We start from the raw sequence: 12,126 nt of genomic DNA, 5'->3' as shown, positions 1-12,126 counted from the left end.
ACTTTAGTCAGTACTTTAGTCTCTAAAGTTCAGTTACTTGTTGCCATTATGGCTTTTCTCCATAATTTTTGCATAAAATTTTCAGGTACAAGTTATATAGAATTGATTAAGAAGAAAAGATATTTTGTTTATTTGTTTTTTTTTTAAGTGACCAAAATATGGTTACAAATATGTTGTAAGGACTCATATGCAGACTTAGTTACAAATAGCTAACTGACCTCTACCTTTAAAAGAAGTTGTTCTGAATTACCTCATTAAAAATGTCAAATTCAACACCAATAAAAAGAAATCTATAGATCCTGCCTGTATAAGAGTATTATTCCATTTGAAAAAATAAAGTGTCAGAATTTGCCATTGCAATTAATTAATTTTATGTGTTGTTTAAATATGTCCCTTTGGAAATTACATAAACCAATCATTAGCTAGGTAAGGAGACAATTTTAGGAATCAAGAATCAGAGTATGCTACAAACCTGATTAAATATTGGCACCGTGTCCACTTTATGATTGGTACCATCTTTGATTATCAGATGCCCCTCTGTTCTTTCCATCACAACTGCTTGGTCTCGAGAACTGGGCAATATTCGGTACCCCACAGCTACATCTCCAAATGTTCCAGCAAGCCGAGTTACATTAATTTGTATATATCTACTGAGGCTCTTCTCAACTACTACAGACTGCCAACGGGCATACAAAGCAAACACTCCATGAGGATCATCATTTGCAGGAACAGAGAAGGTTGTGAAGCTTTTTTCCTTATCCAATTCTGCTCCTCCATCCACAGAAATCAGCTGTATTACATAATTCTCATCTATTTCAGGAACATCATCTGGCAGCAGCTGAATATCAAAGCTGGCTTCAGTCTCCCCATCAGCAATTGTGAAAGAACCCCTTGTGGCATGGAAATCACCAGTGATATCAAATTCACTGCTTAGTTCCCAATAAATCTAAAAGAAGGACAATAAAAAGGTTTAATCAAAATAATATTCAGCTGAAAAACCTCATTCCCCTCCAGTGTGCAGAGAATATTACATATAATAGACTGTGCTTAAAAAAAAGAAAAATCAGATCTTGATCATAAAAGAGCAAGACATAATTTCTTTTTTTCCCCTTAATAATTCTGTAGGTTTACATTATTGATTTATCTGGTCACACTGTGGAATATTTTAAAAGGAACCTAGATTCTGCCACCATGGTTATTGCTTCTGGTTGTGGATTTTTTGCTCTAGACTTGCTGACTGTGAGGCAAATGATACCATTTCACCAATATAAGCCTCTATCTCCTAATCTTTGAAATGGGCTAACAGAGTATTTTACTTCCTTCACAAGGCTATTATAGATCATGAGCTTTCTCACAAGGTATTTTATAAGTATAAACTATTATCATTAACATCTTTTGCCAATCAATGAACATTTATTTGTTTTATATTGACTATGAATGAGACACTGTGCTGTTGCTGGGGATAGAAAAAACAGGCAAAAAACCCCAGGCCTTTGTCTTTAAGAAGCTCACATTTTAATGAGGAAGACAATAGTTTTGACTTCAATAGTTGACTGTGCCATAAACCATATAAATTATTTTGATGATTACTATCTATATAACATTTGACCAACAAATCACTTACATTCTCTATGTCACAATTTTCTTTGTAAAAAGATGGCTGTGGAAAGATTTTTTAAAAAAAGATGGTGTTGGACTAGAATAATTCTGAAATCCCTTGAAGGTCTAATTCTATCACAGACCCATCCTCTCACTTTAATAGTTCCTTGTTGGTGCTAAGCCATTTTTGGCTCCAGCTAAGAAAGATACTTCCTTTGCACAGAGTTCAATATGTGACTGGGAAAAAGACAGAAATGTGTGAATTTAAGAGAGGAATATTATTTTTAAAAAATACATTTTGTTCTTTTGATTTACAGAAACACCACCAGTCAGCAAACAGCACCATAACAAACCCTCATCTGCCTCTCCCCGGAAGATCTAAAATTGCATAATCAAATGGTCTCCCAGTGTTGAAAAAGAAATTCCTTTGAAGAATATTATATATGGTAACCAAGTAACTTCAGAATATTTCAAGAATATTTTTTAAAGAATCAGAAATATGGGGGGATCAGAATTGAGAAATGTACTAAATGTACTAAACTTCAGTTCACCAAATTGAACCCAAGATTATTTCAGCCACTTCAGTTTCATTGAAAAATGGGATATTGTACATTTTATAAATATAACTCATTCTTTTACTAAGATGCTTAATGGAAGTGTTATTTTATTTAGCAAAACTCAACAAGAGAGTAATGATACCGTAACATTCCCTGTAACTCCCTGGACTCTCTTGACAAAAAATGTAATACTAAGTGGTCCTTCCAAAGTTGATGGTTCTATATAATTCTTCTTGGATAAAGATTCAGGAGCAAATTGAACAATTCCATTTGGATCACCAAACTTTTGTATCTAGAAAATATCAAACAAAACAAGAGTAGATTTGTACAATTTATATAATAATCATAGTAGTGAAACAGTATCAACAAGTAAGGGAACTCACCATTGATTCATTCAAAATCTACCTCAGGAAAGAGATGGTGAGAGGATAAGGAGAAAAGCATGATGAAGACACAGTGGTTAATTAATATACTGTTCAAAGGGCCTCCAAACATCTTTGTTATATTGTCTGTCTCAGGCAACAGGCAGGCCTTATAGTCTATAGATAATAAGGCAAAAAATTTAAGATTCCATGATTTATAGTCAAGATGCCTAACTTGACTTCTCTATATGCCATATTACCTCTCCAGACAGACCATCTGCTTTAAAATTCAACCATAACTCTATCACTTCTCATGACAAGAGAGAAGCAAAGCCCTTTAATACCAAGAAGTAGCTTCTAAACTTGAAGGTCATGGAATATTTCCATATAATTTTTCACTGTTAGAAACCTATATCCCACATCCTCTAATGAATATCCCAATGGATAAACTTAATACATGTGAAATGGTTTATACTAGAAATACCAATTGTTTCTCCAAATAAGTAACTTATGATTGTTTTATAAAGATGAAGAAAAATTGGTCTTGGACCATATCTCTAGCTCAGAAAATTAAGAATGTAATAATAAAGTGTTAATAGTGTGTTAAACTAAGTATGATGAAAAAGATCTGCCTGACCCAGTGATACTTTTATGAATGCCACAAATTTCTTAACTGAATTAGAAAGGGAGTATCTATTGGCTGAGGAAAAATGGGCCCTGCCCCAGAAGTCTTTAAATTGCTATAACTCCCAGCCCTGGAGTCATTTGGTATTGATTATACATTTGAATCAATCTAAGCTGCAAGCAGATTTGTGTGTGACACCCCAGAGCTATACCAAAGAATAACAGTAGGAGATAAAACTTTTTTTTCCCTTCACTCTCTCCTTTATTTATTCTCCAATTTCACTGCAAGGTTAGTGGTCTAGAAGAAAACATCTCTATCAAGGTGCAGACACAAACTCTCTAGGATCCCATTGACAGAGAGAGACAGTCAATTGAGAATTTCCACTAGCATGACTCCTAGCAACAGTGAGAAAAGCTGGCTATGGATAAAAGCCAACTTGCGCTAGTCAGTGAGCATCAAGAAACAAAGAAGTGCAGACTTAGGGAGCTCTGGTGAGCAATTATCCCATGAAAGACCCCATGCCTGGGAAGGATCAGCATGAAAGTTCAAGGAGGAGAAAAAGTATCATCAAGTCATGCAGTATCAGACTTATGAATTGTTTTACCATCAGGCTACCCTCAAAACCTGTGGGAGTAGAAGTCTTTATCCTTTGGGTACCTGCCCTTAAATACAAGTGCAATTTAAGGAAGTAGACAAGGTATGGTATTTATGGGCATTAATTATGGAAATAGATTAACCAAAATTTCAGGAATATTTAATAATAGTTCCTCTCAAATACTAAATGAATACAATTTAATTCATTAAGTACTAGATTTAATTCAAAATGTATCCAAGTTAATTCCGTTTATTGGATATTTCCAATATAAAAGGTATGTGCTAAGCACAGAGGACACACACAAAGATAAATTAACATATGGTACTTCAGATACAATATTTTCCAGAAGCTTTTAAAAGCTATATTCAATGGCACTATATTCAGTGCCTGATCTAACATGAATTACTTGCTAGATTCTATCTAATGCAATGATTAACAATGTCAATTTAAAAAAAAATCTTGTCACAAACTTATCTTTTCAGTTGTACAATATTTCACTAACTTTTCTGCTAAACCCCCCTTCAGCATGGTGCAATTAAAAGTGTGCTTAATTGTAAAGAGGACCTAGCTCTCTTCCTTATTGATTACCTGGGTAAATATGTTACCTCTTAAAATGAGGAAGTTAAACAAGCAAACAATCTACGGCCCCATGAAACCAGAATTTTGTAGAAGAAACCACAAAAGACAGACAAACTTACTACTAGGGAGATACTTCTAGCCTTTTGGTCTAATTCAGCTTCCCCTTTAACAATGTAAAGCTTAACAATGAAGATTTCTTGGACTTCAATGTCTTCATGGGGCAAGATGGTCAAAGATATGGTTCTCAATCCACCTTCTCCATCACCAAAAGAAAAGGATCCATTCACAGGTTCATCAATATCATTGTTCAGTGGTGATAGAACTTCCTGTGAATTAGGTCCTAATATGTCCCAATCAATCTGCAGAATTATAAAATTACAAGTTAATAAAAAGGCAATGGAAACTTCTGTAGTGGCAATGGTTCAAAGCATGTTAATATCAACAACTCAGATATAAGAAATAGCAGAGGAACTCAAAGTTAGGTACAACCGGGAGCAGAACCATGCAGGGAGATTAAGAAGCAAATGAATGGAGAAATGAACAGTTTATTGCTACCTCACAAAAAGTTACCAAAAGATTTCGAGTGAATTGTATAATTATTCTAAAATGGGTTTAAGGGAAAATATGGACAGGAATCAAACCAAAAGGTGTAACGAGGTTGTTATCTATACTTAAAGTCTTTCTGAGTATCAAAATAATCTTTCAGATTTGTTCACTGAGCTTTCAGTTTGCCAGTCAATATAGAGTCGTGTACTAACCCAAATGCTCACCTCCTTTCTCTCTTTAGGTTAAATATTACAAGTTAATAGAAGACTCTATTCTGAAGTCCTAGGTTCCCTGGGATAGATAACTCTGTCCATACTTTATCAGTGTCATTTAACATCTTTTTCAAATCTTATCTCATTTCCTATAATTGAGATCAGAGAGAAAATCTGTTCCCTCTGAAGATGGAATGAGTGTAGTGATCCAAGATGGTTTAGGAGAGACACCCTTGATTTTTCCATTTAATACCAATAATCTATTCCCCCATTCCCTGATTAAAGCAATGGTCAGATCAAAGGATAAAAGATATCTTTATATAATTCAAAGTAATTAAAATATATTTTGAATTCACCTGTGATAAAGGGGGGAAAATTCTTAGAGGGATTAGTTTAAAAGGGATTAAATGGGTTTAGAAAGTATTTCTCTTAGATATGCAAAAAATTGACATAATTGTTCTGTGTGAATCAAACTGATAGTTAAAATTTGATTCTATTTTATTTTACAGAGAAATTTTAGACAATATTTAGACAAATAGAAAATATTTAGACAATATTTTAGACAAAAGTGATTGGAAATGTCTTGCATGAGAGATTTCTCAAAGCCATTTTATATTTCTATTCCTTTGAATTTTCTCTCGAAGTAGAGACATTTCGAAGTAGAATAATTTAAATAATAAATCTATCTTTAAAAGCTTTGTGCACAATACACAGAGTACTGATTTTCTCCTCTAAGCTATTTTGAAATAGGAACAGATATTGACTTAAGAATGGTATGCTAAGAAATTTCTATTTTTTAATTTTAAAATAATCATATTTATATTTTTATTTAAAACACCAATGAAAATTGCTCACATAAATCATAAATCAAAATCAAATCATTTCCCACTATTAAAACATTTTTAAAGTATTAAAAAATTCTAATAAAGTCTTTCATAACTAAATATATACTTGAATAAAACATAAAACTAATTATTTTTCTTGTGTTTATATATCAAAAATCTCTATTAATATTTATATAAAATACTGTAACATAATGGATAAAGATTGGCCAAGGAGATAGAAAGACATTTATTCAAACCTGCCTCCAACAAATGTAAGCTGTGTGATACTGGCTAAGTTATACTTGATTTTGCTATCATCCAAAGTATTAGGTGTCCATGATAATGAATTCTGAAACTCCTTTAGTTGATCATAATCCATTATCATTCCTCCCCTCTCTCCCTGTGCCTTGAAACCCCTAATCCTGTTCTTCATTATTCCCATGAGCTCTAATTCTTCTGCTCCTCAGTTCTTTCCCAGATCACTGCCATTTCTCTAGCTCCCTTTCCTCCCTTTCCTCTCCTGATCCTTTGATGAACCAATTCAATTCTACACTGTATTCTTTTTCTGTGTTCCTTTTTCCTTTATCCTATTAAAAAATTTTGTCCTGTCAAGCATCAGCTTTTAATTATACCCAACATCCAAAGCCTTCATCCCTATTCACATGGAGATGAGCAAACTGGGCAAAGTAATGAAATTGGACAAAGTCAAATACAAAAATTATAAATTCAACTTGGTCCTCAATAGAGAAAGGCAATCCTTTTATATCTCTCATATTCATCATAGTGACTTTTCCAAATATTTTCATCCTTCCTCAAACCTCTCATGGTTCCCTCTACACCAACATTCGCAGCTGATGATCTTATATTTCTCTAAAAAAATCAAGTTTATTCACTGAGAGTGCCTTCATCTCTTTTTCTCAACTTATTTCAGAAGCCTTTCATCATTATCTCCTCCTTTATTTACCTCCTATGAAGAAAGGTGACCTACTTCTTGCCATAGCAAACAATTGACATGTACAAATGATGCCATTCTCTAGTTTTCTGAGCCGTCTCCTTTATCATCCCTAATATCCTATCAATTTTTAATCTGTCCCTGTTTACCAGCTGCTTCCCTACTATTTTCAAACATACCTTTATCACTTCCATTTTTACAAAACCCTCACTTAATCTGTTCATCCTCAGCAGCTATCATCCTCCATCTATTTCTCCTTTCATGGCTTTACTTGTTGAGAAGGTTGTCTACAATAAGTACTTCTACTTCCTTGCTTCTCCCTTTTTTCCCCCTGAACTCTGGAATTTGTTTCCATTCAAACTGAAACAGCTTTCTCCAAAGTTACTAATGAACTTTTATTTACAAATTTAATGAATTTTTTCTCAATTCTCAACCTTTAAAACAAATTTTTTGTAGCTTTTGACACTGTCGATCATTCTTTTCTCACTGATAATCTAAATACTATAACAATAGCTAGAACTTGTATATAAGGTGTGCAAATTTTATTCTTACAAACAACCTGAAGGTAGGTGCTATTATTATATCCATTTTACAGATAGGGGAATTGAGATTGAGTGGGGTTAAGTGGATTGTCTAGGATTATACAGGTAATAAGGGTCTGAGGTTAGAGTTGAGCCCAGATTATTTGAATTACAAGTCCAATGCTGTTAACACTATTACTAGTACAATCATTATGATACTTCTCTCAAGGTTTATGTGAAAAATTTTTTTCTCCTGCTTCTCCTCCCACATGTATGATCTCTGTTTTCCTTTGCTGGATTTTCATCTAGGTCATGTACATTAATTGTAAATATATTCCAAAACTATATCCTGGGCTCTCTTCTCCAACTATACTATTTTACTTGTGATCTCAGCTTTTGCCATGGATTTAATTATCAACTCTATGCAGATGATTCTCACATTTATTTATCCAGTTTAAACTTTTTCCTGAATTCAAATCCTGAATCCCTAACTGCCTACAGGACATCTTAAGCTGGAGGTCTTACTGACACCTTAGACTTAGCATGTCCCCTCATTCTTCTGTCCCAAACCTTCCATTCTTTCTGACTTCCCTACTGTCAGAAGTACCACCATTCTTCCAGTCATCCAGACTCAATATCTCAGTTTTGAATCTTTTCTCTCACCCCCTCATATGCTAGTGGTTAAGTCCTTTGTTTTTTACCTTTGTAACATCTCACATTTACATTCCTTCTCTCTTCTGAGACTGGAATCACCTGGAGCGGGTCCTCATTACCTCATGCCATATAATTGAAATTGCCTCAAATTTCTTTCCACTCTAGTCCATCCTCCATTCAGCTTGAATTTATTTTCCCAAAGCTTCAGGTCTGACTACATCATCCCCATTCACTAAATCTCAGTACTCCCTAATACTTCTTAATTAAATACAAAATCCTATCCTTACCAGCCTAGTCTCTTTCTAGTCTTCTTATACCTTACTCCCTTCTGCATAACTATGATCCAAAAACTATAGCCTCCTGTGGTTTCTGAAACAAGACATGTTATCTCCAGAAAGTGAACATTTTCTCTGGATGTTCCCCATGCACGCCCTCCCTTCTCAGTCCCATTTTCTGGCTTCCTTCCCTCCCTCCATTAGAAGTTTTTCTGTCCCCATCAACTAGCACTGCCTTTCATTTGTTGATTATCTCCAATATATCTTTTACATAGCTTGTTTGTATATTGTTTCTCCCTTTAGACACCAAGAGTTCTCTATTCCAATAAAATCACATTTGATTCAAAAAACATAAATATATTGTTTATTAGGTAATTAAAGGGCAAGAAATGGAAAACAACATCAAAACACACCACAAATATACTTCATATAGCACAACTTTTAATAATCTACCAAGCTGGGCAGGAGTATTGTCTGCACATTTCTCACCTTTGAACTTATTCTATAAGACAACCAAATTGTCCTTCCTTCTGAATATCTTTAAGGAAACATAATATAAAGTGAATTTAGCCTACCAAGGGCTGTTTATGGGAAATAATCCTTGACTTCATTATAACCTGCACAGAGCTGTCAAAGCACTCTAAAATTTAAGCTTTTAAGTCACGTTAACAAGTAAGAATCTCCACATGGGCCCTTTTTCTCTCTCCCGCCGCCAGATCCCAGTTTTAGAAAGGAAAACTCTACCTTAATCTCTCCTAAGAGTCCTCCAGTTCTCTGCAGCACCAAGGACAAACTCAGGGTGGAATTGGGGTTAGCAACAGTAATTTGGCTTTGGTTGAGAAATCGCACAAGTCCATAGGGTGCATCGCTCTGAGCAATAGTGATTCGGCTCACTAGGTGGCGCCCAAGCACTGCTCCTCCAGTCGTTCCCATCAGCAGGATTTCAAACTGCTCCTCAAATTCACTGTATGGCAAGAAGGAGCAATTCTCTGAGTCTAAACATATTAAAATGCTGCTAAAATCCAAATAACTAGTCATTTTCCAAATTGGTCATACATATTCAATGCACAGCACACACACCAAGTAGTAAAAAGAGGGTGCTCATCTAAAAGCAAGAGTTATCAACATCAACATTAATGCCTAGGAATCATTATTAGCGTTTTCCTCCCCTGTTTTAATTGCTTGGTGCATTAAGACAGTGAATTGGAAGGGTTGTTTCCATATTCTGATCAGACTTCTAAAAGTCTGAAAGAAAAAAAAGCACACACACATAGTAATTTCCTCTAATTCTAGGAAAGTGATACATGCAACTCCTATTGCATATTTTCCAACTCATTTTAAGTGACATTTTCATTTTACCAGCATGTAGCAAATTGTTTCTCAGTCAGTGAATGTGGTTTTTGACAATTTTGTTTTAAAATATGGGCCCATTTGACAAACATTCCTTTCTGATTAAGTAGTTGGGGTGGGGGGGAGATATGATAGCTATCATCAAAAAGGAGGGTTAGAAGTACAAAGACAAAATTTAGCCTTAAATAATTAGAGCTCTCCGGGAGTGAAATGGACTGCTTCAAGAGGTACTAGGTTCTTGCTCATTTTAAGCTTTTAAACAAAGGCTCTTGCAAGAAGCCTATCTGGATCTCACTTAAGGCAAACACCTTCCCTTCATCGATTATTTACAATTTGTTTCATATAGACCTTGTTTTGTACAGTGCCATTCACATATCTCCTCCACGCCATTGTGAGATTCTTGAGAGCAGGGATTCTTTCTATCCCCAGTGTTTAGCACAGTGGGTAACACATAGTAGTCACTTAATAAATGATTTCTAGTAACTTGATATTTTGTGAAGGGCATTCTTGTCAGATATTATTTGGATAAGATGGCCACTAACAACTTTTTCAGTTCTAAAATTCAGTGAGTTTCTATGCTAAACATGACACAGGATTCTTACATATTACTGATTAAACATTTCATCATCTAACGAATGAAATCAACTTTATTACCTTTCATCGTCATCTATGATAGAGACATTTATAAAACTTAGGTTCTGTCCATGGCTGAAGATGACTGAGTTACCATGAACATTGTAATCCACACCAAGAAGCGCAGAAAAGCTTTGGGAAATAAATTCAGCTGTCACATTGCTGTATGTTCCATGCAGTCTCACTACTGGAATCATGATCATCCCAATGTCCTCTTCCACTATAACAATAATTTAAAGTTAGTAGCAAGTATGCTTTATCAGAAGCCCTCCAAAATGATATGATTTTTTTTTCTTTTTTGCAATTAAGGAAGGGGAAGAGGAATAATTAACTGAAGTTTTAAATTATTTTAATTTAACTATATGTAACAGAATTTACCTTAAACTTCAGTTATCCAGTACTTTGTCATTATTAATTTGAATAAGAATAGAAGTCATATACCATTTATATTTTTAGTTGAAAAACTATAACCTGACTGAAATAGTGTGTAGCAGTAATTGCTTGATATGGCTTTCCCATAAAATATCCAAAAAAAGTCATATTTAGAAAGACCATTTAGTTACTTCATTTTACAGATGAGGAAATTTAAGGTCTAAAGAGATTATATGACTGATCTGAGAAAGCAATATTTGAAGTCTACTTCTCTAGCTCCTGTGAGAATGCTTTACCCACAATATTACTACTGCCTTCCATAAGCTAATACAAGTGAACCACAGTATCCTGAAGTGATTGTTTAGGATTTGGGATTATTTTTGTTTTGGTTTGGTTTATTCTACCCTGTGATTTCATGTATATGGAGAGCTAAGTACTTACTATAAAATGTACAATCTTAGAGAGTTGTTTAGATCAATAAGAAAGAAAGTGACTTGCCAGACTCATACAAACATAATCATAATTACATAATCAGGAATTGAACCCATGTCAATCTTGGCTTCAGGGCTTATTTAATATACTAATATTACAATTATTCTCACTAAAATGATTACTAATGAAGAAATGAAATATTGCTTTGAATGTTTCCAAAAATCAATATGAAGTGAAGCCAATGAAGATTGTTATTTTATTGTCAGTAAGAAAATAAATGAGAGGCAGTCTTTCATCATGGACAGAGACAACTCTCTGGATTTAAAGTCACATTTCTAACACACACTAGTTGTGTGACCCTGGACAAGTCACTTAACTGCTCAATATTCTAAGCAACTATCCAAGATTAAAGCTAGAAAGAAGATAGAGAAAGTATGGGAGAACTCCAACATGGAAAAGGCTTTTGTTGTGTTTGAATTTAAAACAATATCAATGGGTCTATGACCTTAATTTAAATACCTTTCCCTGGACACAGATCACAGTCTATCTATACCTTCTCTCTTATACTGTCTAGGCTCCACCCTGGACCTTTCATCTGTTAGCCCACAGTCTTGCTATCTGACTTTCACTGGTCCATAATGCAACTGATACACTTTATGGGACTTCTCACCTACAGCTCAGCATTAGTAACATACTATGCCTATTTATTTATACACACTATACATCTTTCTATTGCCTTCTCAGTCTTCTACAAGTTTGAGGCTCCTGAGATCATAGTGTTCATCATCTGTACCCTTATAGCATCATCCTATAGAGGTGGCACATGGTTTAGTGGATAAAAAGTTGGCTTTAAAACTTAAGAAGGCTTGGGTTCAAATCCTTTCAGTGTGATTCTGGATAAGTCAAGTGGTCTCCCATATGGCTCTAGACAGTTGTCTAAGATTATAAATTTCAGAGATGATGATGACCTATACTGGGAAACTTTCACCTAAGATGCTACATACTGCAATACAGTAATCCGAGCGAGTGGTTCTGTTG

At 34.5% G+C, this 12,126-nt stretch overlaps 1 protein-coding gene across 1 annotated transcript in view; it reads right to left on the bottom strand.

Annotated features, from left to right (window-relative positions):
* The window catches only part of ADGRV1 (adhesion G protein-coupled receptor V1), a 671,454-nt gene that overhangs the window by 465,842 nt on the left and 193,486 nt on the right, over positions 1 to 12,126 (bottom strand). The window contains exons 66-70 of the mRNA XM_051971448.1: positions 10,306 to 10,504; positions 9,046 to 9,265; positions 4,437 to 4,676; positions 2,299 to 2,448; positions 473 to 946 (exon numbers count right to left, since the gene is read on the bottom strand). Coding sequence (XP_051827408.1) covers positions 473 to 946; positions 2,299 to 2,448; positions 4,437 to 4,676; positions 9,046 to 9,265; positions 10,306 to 10,504 — 1,283 coding nt within the window. The remainder of the gene's footprint in view (positions 1 to 472; positions 947 to 2,298; positions 2,449 to 4,436; positions 4,677 to 9,045; positions 9,266 to 10,305; positions 10,505 to 12,126) is intronic.

This window comes from Antechinus flavipes, chromosome 1, assembly GCF_016432865.1.
Source record: "Antechinus flavipes isolate AdamAnt ecotype Samford, QLD, Australia chromosome 1, AdamAnt_v2, whole genome shotgun sequence".
Classification (NCBI taxonomy): domain Eukaryota; kingdom Metazoa; phylum Chordata; class Mammalia; order Dasyuromorphia; family Dasyuridae; genus Antechinus; species Antechinus flavipes.
Note: the sequence above shows the minus strand (reverse complement) of the source record. Positions and strands in the feature narration are given on the sequence as shown.